Raw genomic sequence first — 14,948 nt, 5'->3', positions numbered from 1 at the left:
CCACTGTATATATCTGTCCCTAGAGAATGTCATCCTCTAGGTTTATAGAAACACTATTATTATTAATAATCTGTCTGATGTCATCATATCAGTTTACTAGACATTCATTAAATCAAGAGACTGATCAGACTATATTCAGTTATATCTAACCAGTGCCAAGAGCTAACAGTAACTACTCTAATTTGATACACAGACAAACACACCTACGATAACCCCAAAAAATGATAGAGAGATCAATCAGAATCCAAAGGGTTCCCTTTATTTGGTTAGATTACTGCAGTCAAACATAGCAAATGCAAGGTTGTGACGGTACACAGTCGTGGTGGGGAAGAGGGAGGGATGGAGAGCAATGGCTTTAAGGAACTGGTAGATATGGCTTTAAAGGAACTGTAGATAATAGCATGAAAAGGAACGGGATGGAAGTGCAGATCGTAACACTACAATTTAAGCAAGATAGAGATCGATACAGGTAAAGGGTTTAGCAAGAATGCGGAGGTGTCTAGCTGCTCTCCTTCCCCAACGTGTGTTTGTCGAACAGGTACTCGGCCATGCCGGTCTGGGGCGCGCCCATGCGGCGCAGGTTGGTCACCCAGTCGGAAAGCTCTTTGATGGACTTGACCTGCTCATCCAGGTAGTGTGTCTCGATGAAGTCACACATCTGAGGGAGAGAGGAGAGGAGAGGAGAGGAGAGGAGAGAGAGGAGAGAGAAAGAGAGAGAAAGGAGAGAGAGACAAGGGAGAGAGAGAAGGAAAGAAGAAGTGAGAGGGGAGCATTATCAGAACTATTATAAATGTCGTTTAATAATTTGACTGAATTGATTCTGATTCAACACCAGTCTAGAGATCTCTAAAATACTCATCCTTTTTGTTTGTTTTGTTTCTGTAGTTCAAACCTGCGTTTATGGTGTATAAAGTAGTCGTCGTATAAAGTAGTCGTCGTATAAAGTAGTCGTCGTATAAAGTAGCCGTCGTATAAAGTAGCCGTCGTATAAAGTAGCCGTCGTATAAAGTAGCCATCGTATAATGTAGCCGTCGTATAATGTAGCCGTCGTATAAAGTAGCCGTCGTATAAAGTAGCCGTCGTATAAAGTAGCCGTCGTATAAAGTAGCCGTCGTATAAAGTAGCCGTCGTATAAAGTAGCCGTCGTATAAAGTAGCCGTCGTATAAAGTAGTTCGTCGTATAAAGTAGCCGTCGTATAATGTAGCCGCCGTATAATGTAGCCGTCGTATAAAGTAGTCGTCGTATAAAGTAGCCGTCGTATAAAGTAGCCGTCGTATAAAGTAGCCGTCGTATAAATGCAATACCGATACATCATACAACACCATACACTGCGTCTACTTACATGTGGGTCGTTGTGGTCGGAGGCGACCTTGTGCAGGTCCAGGAGGGACTGGTTCACACTCTTCTCCAGCTGCAGAGCGCACTCCAGAGCCTCCACACCGCTGCCCCACTCATCCCTCTCTGGCTTCTGCAAGAGGCAACAAACAGTCATTAGCCCAGCAGCAAGGCCTGTAAGACAATAACACCCCCAACCCCCAACCCCCAGCCTGTCACCCAAAACAGCACAGACGTAGCTTAATACAAGTGGCTCAAACTGAGGTAAAATAAGTATCGGCTACCAAAAGACATCTTGCCTAGAGGCCAGGGTGTTTTCTTGTAATTGCACCCTTATCTTTGTAGGTCAGTATGTTTGGCAGTTTGTCAAAGTACTGTAGATGCAGTTAAATGTTGGCGGAAGATAAGTGGTCCACCCTTTCACACCCTCCCTGTGCATCTCCCCTCTCTCTGGGCCAGCCCGCCCTCCCAAGATGGGCCGTATCATATGCCCACACCAAACCCCTGCTGAGGGCTTACAGTACATCTGTCATTTATACACACAGACAACATGAACGTACACACAGGCATCGATCGATCGACCGACCTAAGAGCCCTGACACACACACACACACACACACACACACACACACACACACACACACTTACGCGGATGTCCTGCAGGAAGATCCTCCCTCCCCTCTGGTTCTGTTGCTTCATCAGTTTCTCGGCATGCTCGCGTTCCTCGTGGGACTGATTCCGGAAGAACTTGGCAAAGTTGTGCAAGGCCTGGTCGTCACGGTCAAAGTAGTATGCCTGAGAGACACAGAGAGAAGGGGGGGGGGGGGGGGGTCAACAAGTTTACCATGAGTCCTAAATCTAGGTGAAAATCCAAAAAGTCCAAAGATTCTGGACCCATGGTTCTAAGTGGAATCAATACTTGTACCCTGTGAATGTGCTGGAAAGTGACCATGAAGCTATCTGAGATCCGAGGGCAGATAAAAAGTAGGCTATTTCTCAACAGATAGGGCACTACTCTCTGTAATTGAACCCAAAGCCCCCTTGTTATTGATGTTCCATTATCTGAAAAGCAGCTTCCCTTCTGTTTGTACAAAGTGTCAACCCCTCCCATTTAAAACACTCCTAATCTTAAGCCCTTTTATGGCTACCCATGACTATATCTCTTAACAACATAGGCATTCTTTCGCGCGGTCAGGTTGGTGCCCTCATCTAGCTTTTTCAAAGTCTTCCCGTCTGTCTTCCTCACCTAGTCCCTCAGCTCTCTTACCATGGAAAGGTAGACATAGGAGGCATAGAGCTCCAGGTTGATCTGCCGATTGATGGCAGCCTCACAGTCCTGGTGGTAGTTCTGTCTGATCTGAGAGCTCATGTTGCTGTAAAGAAAAACAAGATCAATGTAAGAGAGGGGAATTAGGAAGGAAGCTACATTCGCTGGTTATTTGGTTAATGGACAGAATTATTCCAGGCATATTATTGGAGCTTGGGAGACACATGTATGTATGCATCTATCCATTGTAAGTGAACGCAGCCAAAGCACGATTCGCGTATAATTAGCCTAATAAGGATATGAAGAATTATAGGATCATGTTGTCGCCTTATATACCCGGTTTACTCGACCATACCGTTAGTTCTGGAGACATGCATTAGCTGTAACAGTCGACCTAAGTCAGAGCCCTGTCCTGAACCACTAAATGTGACAAGCAAAAAATAATGTTTCCGCAAAGACTATGGTTTAGCCTAAATGTACAGGCTACGGGTCATTAAAAGCAATTAAAAAAAGACTGTCCGCATCTAAATTAGTACTACTATTTAGTAGTACTATTCTTAATACCGAATATTTAGGCATTCTAGTTTAGAGATGTCGCAAACAGGTACCCGTAGTAGGCTGACGACGACGAACGGTCACATAAGGTGCGCAGGTCAGATCTCTGGATGCGTGGATAGTCTGTCAATTATATCAGAACCTCTGGGCCAGTAAACATGGACATCAAACAGTACCAACCGTGACATGTTATTATGTTAATATGTACACGGTTGAGGTGGGTGATTCCCCCTTGCTTTAGCCCCACGTTTGTAAGCAAACCCCGGAAAAGAAGAATTGAGAATTTGCGCATCGTCGGTTTAGGATGAGACGGTCATGGCATTGTTGCTACCAAAACATGAGCTGCCTCTCATGCTATCATGCTATCTGTAGCTATCTTTAGCACTAGGCCAGGGCACAACAACAGAGATGTTAACATGCTCCTTCAGTGTTTAAAACAAAGCAAACCTTACCTGATGGTTCCTCTTGTCCTCTTGTCCTTTAGAAGCGGATGATTAATCGATAGATTAATTTAACGTTTCTTATCTGATGAGAATTTTGATACAGAAGAATTAGCTCTTTTTTTGGGGTTCCGTGAAAATAACAAGAGTAATAGGTTTGAAAACTAGAGTAATTATGTCGGAGGGAAAAAAAAATAATGATGAATAAATCGATGTTTTCCAGACAGTTAAAGGTTGCCGTTCAAGCACTGTTGAAGCAGGTAACCTCCACCGTCTCTGTCTAAAGGGTGATCTGAGCTCCGGGGCTGTGGCGCAGAAGGGAAATAATAAGGGATGACGTCAGACGTAAATTGACGTCGCCAGAGGCTGCGTTCGTCAATTTCGCTCTGGAAATCTGATTGGCACTCATGGGACGCCTCTTGTCCAATCAAATCACTTGGTCTCTTTGTGACATTGAACCCAGTGTGCGCTCCGGCGCTTTCAGAGCGATTTTATGAACGCAACCAAAGATAGACGAGGGCACGGTTTGGCGAAGTTCTTTTTTTTCTTTCTTCTTCTTCTTCTTCTTCTTCTTCTTCTTCTTCTTCTTCACTTTATGACTGCTATGATTAACCTTTGACCGCCCAACACCATTGCCATACACCCTAATAGAGGGATACATGTATATCATACGACTATGCACTTAACCTGCTGTACAGTGAAAATAATAAGGAAAGAGATTACAAATAATTAATAATTACAAAAAAAGAATTCCTTTCAATTCATTTCAATGAGCCTCATTATCAATTGATTCATAAATGGTAAACGGACTGACTTATATAGCGCCTTATTCCAAAGCGCTTTACAATGGCCTCTCATTCACCCACACACACACACTAATGGCGGCATGCTACCATGCCCGCTCTTTGGGAGCAAATTTGTTTCTTACATATTTCATTGCCTTTACATGTTGTATTTTATTGTAATGCCAATGGTATTTGTTGTGTAATAGTTCAAGTGTAATAGTACTTGAATGTACGTTTTTAATTTGTATTGCTATGAATTGTATTGTGTCTCACAACTCCATGTGAGTAGTCCTCAACTTTTTAATGCACCTTTTGTTGCTGTTCTTTATACCATACCTGTTTGTTGAGGAGTGACACATAAATAAAGATATATCTATCTATCTATCTATCTATCTAGCAATTTGGGGTTCAACCGGGGTTCGAACCGATCCGGCCCCATGTAGTCTGGGCATTGAGTTTGCCTTAAGGAACAATTAGTAGGAATAATTAGTAAATAGAAAAATATACTGCGGGACAGTTTTCACACATAGTTTAAGCCTATTCCTGGACTATATAGCATTTTGAATAGAAAATCTCCATTGATGATGCATTTTAGTAAAATTAGTCTTAATCTGTCTCCTAACCTTAAATGCTTGTTGCCACTCTGAGATAGATTTGACCTAGGCTTGTTTGTTTCATGTTATACTGAGGAGCAGTGACCAAATGAAATGAGAAGTAACACCTGATGAAATGAGAACTAACATGTCATTGTTCTATAGAAACATTCAAATTGCGTAACAGGGGAATTTTGAAGCGTCAGACTGTAATTTCCCAGATTTCTGTAATTAAATTAAACAAAATCAAAGTTTATCCACCCATACACACCAAGGTGTAAAGGACACAATCTACTTCATACTTCATTGTGAGCTACCTCTCAATAGTGCCATGAAATATCAAATAAGTAAAAAAATACAAATAGCTATTTATTTTGTCATGGAAATGTCAGTCAATGTCAAGCACTGCATCTCAATCACTAAATGCAGCACTACATTGGCCATTCCAAGCTATATTGATATACATTTCAGCTGCCTGGTATAGAGAACTACCCCCAATGTGGCAGAAGTCTGTCTGTCTGTTCTTGATCCTGAAAAAGCTGTTAGCACATAAACACACATTATTATCACAGTAACCAATGCACGTATACTAAGGCCCGCCTGGGCAGGGGACTGAACTGGTCATGGTCATGCATTAGCACACCACATAATCACAGCAGAGAGCCTGTCATAAATATATGTTGAAACCCAGACAGTGTGTTGTTCATAGATAAACTGTCTGGTTTCCTTCGTGTCTCACTGCCCGTCCGATAAGTGATGACAACGGTGATATTCCTGGTGTCTCCTTCACCACTACGTGTATGCCCCCACTGACCCACTGACTCTGGTCTAAGAACATTGTCACTTCATGCATACATACTGTACATACAAGCATACCTGTACCTTAGGCAAGGCAAGTTTATTTGTATAGCACGTTTCATACAACAGGGGCAATTCAAAGTGCTTTACATACAGCATTAAAAGAAATACAGAAAAAGAAGGATAGTAAGAGAAAATAAATAAAAATAGAAATAAAAATGGCAAGAACAGATACATATAGACATAACCATTTAACAACATAATAAGACATCCAATCCCCTCGGCGCAACAAGGTTCCAATCCCCTAAAAAAAATCGCACTTTGTCACTTTATTACTTCTTATTGAATTGTTGTTGAGTGTGGTGCAAGATCCAAAAACATTTAGGCCTAGTTTTTCTATTACAACTTGTGTGGGAGGGGCCTCCCTTCAAAGAGTAATCTCATCAGACACCAGCGCACACACACAGGAGAGAAGCCTTTTCACTGCTCCCAGTGTGGTAAAAGCTTCAGCTTGTCAGTACCGTGGGAAGATTGCAAGTCTTATCAGACTGTAGCCCCCTGTTGAGGCAACACACAGCAAGCAGTCTTCTTGAAGAGGCATGGACACCTTTCTTCAAAGCAGTACAGACTGGAAGACTGCACTCTTATCAGACTGCAGCCCCCTGTTGAGGCAACACACAGCAAGCAGTCTTCCTGAAGAGGCATCAACACCTTTCTTCAAGGAGATAACACCAGCCATCTCCTTGATGCACCATAAAAATCCTGTCATAAAATCTCAAACCTTAATTATGCTTCACTGTTGATCTTAATGTCACCATTATACTGTTTTAAAAAACACATTCAACTCCACACTTGATTTATTAAAAAGCACACTCCTGTGTCTCCAGGAGCTTCTCGGGGCTAGTGTTAAGAGCACAGCTGGTGTTTTTGCTCTTGGCCAGGTGTTTCAGGTATCTGTTTATATGATGTTTTGTGGTACTGTGCAGGAGGCTGTTAGGGTCGGTGCACCTACTCTGCACCAGAGCAGCATAGTCCCCATCCAGCCGCTTCAGGATGTCTTTCTCCCCGTGGTGCGTGGCCAGGAGCCCATCAATGGCAGCTCTCATGGGCTCTGTCCACCTGCTGTGGTCCAAGACAAAGATGCGGCCTCCTGTCTTGATGGGCCCAGTGCGGGCAGCACGGGGAGAAGCTGACAAGGGTAGTGGTGGTACCTTAGCCACTTTACTCTATTATACTGAGCCAATTACCACTATTGCACTATTGTCATTGTTCATATTGTATTCCACCCCTGTACATTGTACCGCACATTTCAAATCTTTTATCTAGTATTTTTGTATATATAGTTATTTTTTTAATCTTGTCGTATTATATTGTTATTTATTGTTTTTGTTTGCTATGCACCGTGGATGAGAGGGAAACGCAATTTCAGCCCTCTGTATGTCTGTACATATATTAGATTGATAATAAAGCTGACTTTGACTTTGACTTTGACTTCGAAACTCTGGACTGTACTCCTAAAGGATCCTAAAAATATAAAAAATTACGACAATGGAGCTTCTTCCATGGAGAATCTCTAGAGAAAATTGCATTTAGTCCAGGACTAGGCTCAAAGTGACAAATCAATCTAGATAATCTAGACTCAGCATAGCATTTCACTGTATAGACATTTTCTATTGAATCCAATGGACCCTGATCACAGATGATAGCACCAAATGCATCCGTGTAAAGCTAGATGTTAATCAATACAATCCTGGCACCAGAGATTATTCATCTAGTTCTCTCAGTGCATCAGGATCTGGCACTGATACCCTGGCCTGGGACGACACTTCAGTAAGAACATTGTACTGCTCAGGTTATAATTTGATATAGATATAATTTGTCTAGTGTGTAATATTTGTCGTTTTTCTGTTTTTGCACCTTCAGAAGAACCACTACAATTTCATTGTATAGGCAACTGTACAAGGACAATAAAGTCTATTCTATTCTATTCTAAAATGTAATGTAGTAGAGTTAATTCCAAATTCATTACTGCACCCTGCCAACTGACTTACTGTATAACAGTAAATAACGTATGTCTCTTTAAGACAATCCATTTCAATAGACTCTCCATTGAGGATGCTGTTTAGTCAGAGACGGTTGAAACCTAACAGTATAAACTCAGGTTTAGTCTTGGAGTATGGGCATAATACAGATCCAATCAACTTAAACTGGCCCTATATCAGTAAACTATCCTCTCTTAGCAACTAAAACAAAGTGAGTTAGCACATTAAGTTGTCACCCTGCCCGTTTTTTAAATTCCAAGATTACATAATTGTTCCAGTCTGTAATAATGCTGACTTCTAAATCATGTGGACATCCTGATCTCTGCATGTGTGAACGTCCTGTTCCTTCAGAGGACACAATGTTGATGAGTCATTAGTGAGTCAAATGAAGTAGCCCATCCCTTGACTTTTCATTCTGGGAAATGTACTCTATTGCATAATCTCCCTTCAGCAGTCAAGTGACCAGTGCTAATATTGTTTTGATTTTGCTTAAGCAACTATTGTTGTTCGACATACTTATTATCATTGTTATTATTATCATCATCATCATCATTCTTCTTCTTCTTCTTCTTCTTCTTTTTCTTCTTCTTCTTCTTCTTCTTCTTCTTCTTTTTCTTCTTCTTCTTCTTCTTCTTATTATTCTTATTATTATTATTATTATTATCATCCACATCAATCCAACATTCAAATGTGGAGAGAGATCAAATGAGAGGTCTAACTCGAGTTGCTATGACCTTTGGTTTTGATATCTATTAAACTTTTTAAATGTTACAAAGCTGAAAGTGAATTGTTTACCATTGGAGGCCTATGGAAACCAAAAGATGCAATTTTCCGTTTAGAGATTTAGAGAAAGATGGAATGTATCCAGTTAACATGGTGGAATGTTGATTTAGGCTAACATTCTGTGAGCTCCTTTGTCTCGAGAACTGTCATGGAACTTTCAGGACTCTTAATTAAAAACAACAAGAGGCCTGCAGAAGAAAGGCCGCTGTTCAACAACGTGGTAGCTGTTGTGGCTGTCTGCTGATAACTCTTATTGTCTTATTGTCTTATTGTTTTGGTCCTTTTTGTCTTCTCTTTTGATTTTGCCATGTTTTGTGTTGCATTGTGTTGTGTGCATTGTGCTTGCTTGTTTCCTGCATTTTATCTATTTTTACTGTGAAGCACTTTGGCTAAGTGCTATACAAATAAAGTTGACTTGACTTGACTAGTTAACGTGGTAGCTGTTGTGGCTGCTCTGCTGATGGTAGTCCTATGGCTAAGTCCTTTGCGATGACCCTGCTGGGCAGATTTCTCTATACTGTAGATATATAACATTGGTATGTGTGTGGGTCTTTTTTACCCCAGTATTTTCCCTATATTTAAGCGGCTTTGAGTGTCTAGAAAAGCGCTATATAAGTCTAATGCATTATTATTATTATGATTATTATGATTATTATTATTATATATTCCAATGGTAGACAGCTACTGGTAGACATGTAATATGTGTTACACCCAAGACTGTTTTGGCGCAGGAAGAGAAGCGATGAAGCACGACAAAAACAGGATATGACTCTTGTTGAACAGATGGTGAAAAGAAATAGGCAGGTTTCACTTTCAGCTTTGGTGTCTTGGTATTGTGGTCGTGGTAACTGGTCATCATGGTAACCATAAACATGGTCATGGTAACCATAAACATCAACATCCACCAACATCAACAGTTTGAAACATTATCTGGTGGGCTCAGAAGTTCCAAACAGCCTGGAAGGCCAAGGAAGACTTCTACAGTGAAGGACCAAAGACTACTCACCATGACTAAGCACAAACCCTCAACAACTGTCCCACAGATCAAGTCTCAAGTTTTATTATTATGTCAAATTCTGAGGCTTCGGTTCCTGACAAGACGCCTGACAGCACAAGACAATAAGGCAATAGGCATAAGTCAAGATAAAAAAAAAAGTGACAATAGAGTACACCACCTGCCAGAGTACAGGCTACGTTGAGGTGCAAACCACTAGTTATCCACAAAAGCATCATAGCCAGGATACGGTTAGGTAAAAAGTACCTAAAAGAACAGTTCTATGAATAGGTCTTGTGGACAGATTAACCTTATGTAACGTACCAGAGTCATGGCAAGAGTAAAGTGTGGAGAAATAGGAACTGCTCAATGTCCACAGCGTACCACCTCATCTGTGATATATTGTGGAGGTGGAGGTGTGTGTGTGTGGGGGGGGGGGTTATGGCTTGGGCATGTACTGTATGGCTTCCACTGGAACTGGCTCCCTGTCTTCATCTATACAAATAACAAGTTATTATTATTTTTATCTTGTCAGTCCAAGAACACACAAATGCCTCCAAACTCATTGGACGTAGCTTCATCATATAACAACAGGACAATGACCAGAAACAAATTACCATTTCTCACTAGCGAGAGAGAGACAGGGGGAAGGGCAGAGAGAGAGACAGGGGGAAGGGCAGAGAGAGAGAGACAGGGGGAAGGGCAGAGAGAGAGAGAGACAGGGGGAAGGGCAGAGAGAGAGACAGGGGGAAGGGCAGAGAGAGAGAGAGACAGGGTGAAGGGCAGAGAGAGAGACAGGGGGAAGGGCAGAGAGAGAGACAGGGGGAAGGGCAGAGAGAGAGAGAGACAGGGGGAAGGGCAGAGAGAGAGAGAGACAGGGGGAAGGGCAGAGAGAGAGAGAGACAGGGGGAAGGGCAGAGAGAGAGAGAGACAGGGTGAAGGGCAGAGAGAGAGAGAGACAGGGGGAAGGGCAGAGAGAGAGACAGGGGGAAGGGCAGAGAGAGAGAGAGAGACAGGGGGAAGGGCAGAGAGAGAGAGAGAGAGACAGGGTGAAGGGCAGAGAGAGAGACAGGGGGAAGGGCAGAGAGAGAGACAGGGGGAAGGGCAGAGAGAGAGACAGGGGGAAGGGCAGAGAGAGAGACAGGGGGAAGGGCAGAGAGAGAGACAGGGGGAAGGGCAGAGAGAGAGAGACAGGGGGAAGGGCAGAGAGAGAGAGAGACAGGGTGAAGGGCAGAGAGAGAGACAGGGGGAAGGGCAGAGAGAGAGAGACAGGGGGAAGGGCAGAGAGAGAGAGAGACAGGGGGAAGGGCAGAGAGAGAGAGAGACAGGGGAAAGGGCAGAGAGAGAGAGAGACAGGGGGAAGGGCAGAGAGAGAGAGAGACAGGGTGAAGGGCAGAGAGAGAGACAGGGGGAAGGGCAGAGAGAGAGACAGGGGGAAGGGCAGAGAGAGAGAGATTCTGCAATCTCACACCTGTAGTAAAGGGTACAGTGTAACCCGCCTTGACTGGCCGAGCCAAGCTCCAGATAGAAATCCTATTGAACATGCAAGTCGTCTGCTGAAGAGGAGACGTACGGCCAAACATCCTCAAAACAATAACAACTGTAGATGGCTGCAGTACAGGCCTAGCATCACCATGGTTACAGTACAGGCCTAGCATCACCATGGTTACAGTACAGGCCTAGCATCACCATGGTTACAGTACAGGCCTAGCATCACCAGAGAAGATACCCAGCGTCTGGGGGGGGTCAATGGGTTGCAGACATTAGGCAGTTATTGCATGCAAGGGATTGTAGACCAAATACTAAACATGAATGCTTAATTTGAACTTTTGATTAATCTGTCCCATCACCTTTAGTGGCCTAAAATAGGAGGACAATGTCTAAACAGTGTTACATTACTTACTCAGGGCACTGTATGGTAGATTACTTAGGCTACATGAACAATTCAGATTAATACATGATGATACGGTCTCCCCACACTCGCCATCTTTATTAAGTTTCAAATGCCAAGTTTCAATGGGATTTCATGTACAGTATTTTGAGCTTCGCTGTTCTACATTATTTCACTTACATGTCCATCTCTCACATTATCCCTTCAATAGCCTTCATACCATTGGCCAGGGTTGACCAGGGTTTATCAAAATGTTTTGTTTTGATTTAGTTACAATACACTCAGAGTAACGTACCATGCATTACTGTTAACCCTAACGTGTGAAACCTTTCATGATTGTGTGTACATGTTACGGTACATGTGGGAATACGGTACATGTGGGAAAACTAGGGTTAGAGTTAGGTGCTAGGGTGACGTGGTACATGCTGGCATGTCTAACCCTAACCCTATCCCTAACCCTACCCCTAACCCTAACCCTAACCTTAACCGTAGCACCCTAGCACCTAACCCTAACCCTAGTTTTCCCACATGTACCGTGTTCCCACATGTACCGTAACATACATACCAGTACACACTGGTATTCTTTGCAGAACTCAAGATCTTGGTTAATTGATCCAGTTAATATTTTTTAAAGAGTTTTGCAAAGAATACCAGTGTGCTTGAGTTGCCTTTCTTTCCAAACAATTTTTTAGCATTTTTGTATGGGTGAGTGAGTCAGTGGCTAATTAGTTTTTAGTGTGTTACGGTTGTAATTTGTTTATAATGTAAGTATGTCTGCGTCTATACTTTGTTTTGTGATGTGTATGTGTCTAGGTTTGGGATTTGTATGAAATATTGTTTTACATGGCTGCTGTCTTGGACCAGTTATGTCAATGTGACTAACCTGTTCAATTCATTTTTCTTTTTCCAAAAACTTGAGATTTGTGTTTGTCTGTCAGTATGGTCTCCTAAAGACTTATGAGTTGCATAAGTTGTATCCTATTGCCAGTAAAAGGAGTGTGTTTTTTCCAGTCAAGGCTTCGGAGCTCCACCCTGTCCTCTAAGCTGAGAACAACTATTAAGGAGCTCCACCCCCTCTAGTGGCAGTCTGGAGTAGGACACAACATTAGATCATGCCGTATTACTGGCATGGCACATTTTCTTCCAATTTTAAGCAGGTGTTGCACAATTAGGAAATGTACTGAAGTGTTATTTTGCCAAACCTTATGTCTTTCCAACCCCAACTGTTGTGATCAGGAGATTCCATCCTTGGGAAACAGCTGGCCCAGCCCACTCTGGTGAAGTATAAGAATATGCCGCAGACACAACACATTAACACCAATCTTTCTTCTGAGTTTCTGACTAACTGAGGTTCTCTAAGGTAAGAGATGCTCTAGCATGGTGGAGTAGTTTTACATTGGAGGAATTGTTATTGTTTGCTCTGTTAATGTCTGCAACTCATTGTTTGTCTCTCTCTCTCTCTCTCTCTCTCTCTCTCTCTCTCTCTCTCTCTCTCTCTCTCTCTCTCTCTCTCTCTCTCTCTCTCTCTCTCTCTCTCTCTCTCTCTCTCTCTCTCCATGTCTTGTCCAGACCCCTGCAGACATGATGAAGCTACTTCTAGCCGGGCTTGTTCTAACTGTTGTTGTGGGGGCCCACGCACAGTGGTACCGCTTTCCTGGACAAGCTGCTGGAGGTGACTTTCAACACTTTCTACACTTCCTACACTTTCTACACTTTCTACACTTTCTACACTTTCTACACTTTCCAACATTGTATACAGATGACGTATATTACTGTCCTTGAAACAAGTAGCCTATCTCATTATAGAATGAAGCATATCTGAAGATAATGATTTTGAAGATATTTTCAACCCCTGAGGCTTCCTCAAATATAATGTTTACTGCACAATAACTTTGTGCCGCCATCGGCTGAACATCTTCATCCTCTTCCGCTACAGGAGCTAGAGACATGTATCGCGCATATAATGACATGAAGGATGCCAACTGGAAAAACTCAGACAAGTACTTCCATGCCCGGGGCAACGCCGACGCTGCCAGGAGAGGACCAGGGGGGAGGTGGGCAGCCAGAGTGATCAGGTGAGAGGGCCAGGGGAGAGGTGGGCAGGAGAGGACCAGGGGGGAGGTGGGCAGGAGAGGACCAGGGGGAGGTGGGCAGGAGAGGACCAGGGGGGAGGTGGGCAGGAGAGGACCAGGGGGGAGGTGGACAGGAGAGTGATCAGGTGAGAGGACCAGGGGAGAGGACCAGGGGAGAGGACCAGGGGAGAGGACCAGGGGAGAGGACCAGGGGAGAGGACCAGGGTAGAGGTGGGCAGCCAGAGTGATCAGGTGAGAGGGCCAGGGGAGAGGTGGGCAGGAGAGGACCAGGGGGGAGGTGGGCAGGAGAGGACCAGGGGGGAGGTGGGCAGGAGAGGACCAGGGGGGAGGTGGGCAGGAGAGGACCAGGGGGGAGGTGGGCAGGAGAGTGATCAGGTGAGAGGACCAGGGGGAATATATAATATATCTGACCAGACATTGTGTTGCCAACAGAATCAGCATCTGCCAGCTGTGCTCGTAACGGTGTTCAGTTGAAAAAATGAATTGAGGACTTTGAGGAAAGGTTTCTCCTTTCTGCTTCAGATTTAGAATTATTGCTCTCATTGTTTTCAACTGAGAGTCTGATCAGAGTGCAGGCGTTCTGTATCGTGGATGTGTGTGTCATTGTTGATGTGCAGTATGGTGGTCTAGTGATGTAACATCCAGAATGTTCCTGTCCTCTGTCAGTGATGCACGGGAGATGGCGCAGGGATCCAGTGGGAGGGGCCACGAGGACTCAGCTGCTGACCAGGCGGCCAATCGCTTTGGACGTGGAGGAGGAGACCCCAACGTCTACAGACCCAAAGGTCTCCCCGAGAAGTACTGAACCAACACGGCTTCCAAGGGATGAACCCAAACTAATCTATGCATCTGGAAATCTAAATGAGTCCATACATGGTCTAACAAACCAAATATTGCTTGTCCATGATTGCTTTGTCTTTGCGCATGATAATAGTGGTAAATATATTAAAGATTAGATTAGAAAGCTAACAGACATTGTATGAGTTGTTTAAGTGCATTCAAGTATTTTTATATATTTTTTGGGCAGAAATAAACGTTACTCTTTCAACAAAAAAAAACGTCTTGGTGGATTTATCTAATAGTAAGGTTCGACAAACTATGGTTTGTTTATCTTTCAAGTTCTGGTTACAAATACAAAGTGTATAGTCCTTTGGTTGGTCCTTTTTGTCAGATTCTTAATGATATATGCTCATAGCATATTAGCATAAGGGCCCGCTTGAAGCTGGCAAGATGTCACTCCTCTTACTGAAAGTCATAACAGGGTGATGTTAAAAACACTGGGCAAGATTACATTAGCAAACAGAATGTAGTATATACATTTGTATATGCTTATTCTTTGTATATATATGTTATATACAAAGAAGCTAAAAG

General features: G+C 43.2%; 2 protein-coding genes across 2 annotated transcripts; one reads left to right on the top strand and one right to left on the bottom strand.

Moving 5' to 3' along the window:
• Positions 1 to 237: 237 nt before the first annotated feature.
• On the bottom strand, positions 238 to 3,887 carry fth1a (ferritin, heavy polypeptide 1a). Its single transcript, XM_080529845.1, has 5 exons — positions 3,611 to 3,887; positions 2,604 to 2,709; positions 1,985 to 2,131; positions 1,344 to 1,469; positions 238 to 658 (listed from the first exon to the last, which is right to left on the bottom strand). Exons 2-5 carry the CDS (start codon positions 2,703 to 2,705, stop codon positions 500 to 502), a joined length of 534 nt encoding a protein of 177 aa, XP_080385971.1. The 5' UTR covers positions 2,706 to 2,709; positions 3,611 to 3,887; the 3' UTR covers positions 238 to 499.
• Positions 3,888 to 13,068: 9,181 nt separating this feature from the next.
• LOC308156501 (serum amyloid A-5 protein-like) lies at positions 13,069 to 14,382 on the top strand (the record flags this gene model as incomplete). Its single annotated transcript, XM_080529849.1, has 3 exons — positions 13,069 to 13,156; positions 13,421 to 13,559; positions 14,244 to 14,382. 3 exons carry the CDS (start codon positions 13,069 to 13,071, stop codon positions 14,380 to 14,382), a joined length of 366 nt encoding a protein of 121 aa, XP_080385975.1.
• Positions 14,383 to 14,948: the final 566 nt, after the last annotated feature.

The sequence above is a fragment of the Nansenia antarctica genome (genome assembly GCF_963989245.1).
Source record: "Nansenia antarctica genome assembly, chromosome: 4".
In the NCBI taxonomy this organism is placed as follows: Eukaryota; Metazoa; Chordata; class Actinopteri; order Argentiniformes; family Microstomatidae; genus Nansenia; species Nansenia antarctica.
Note: the sequence above shows the minus strand (reverse complement) of the source record. Positions and strands in the feature narration are given on the sequence as shown.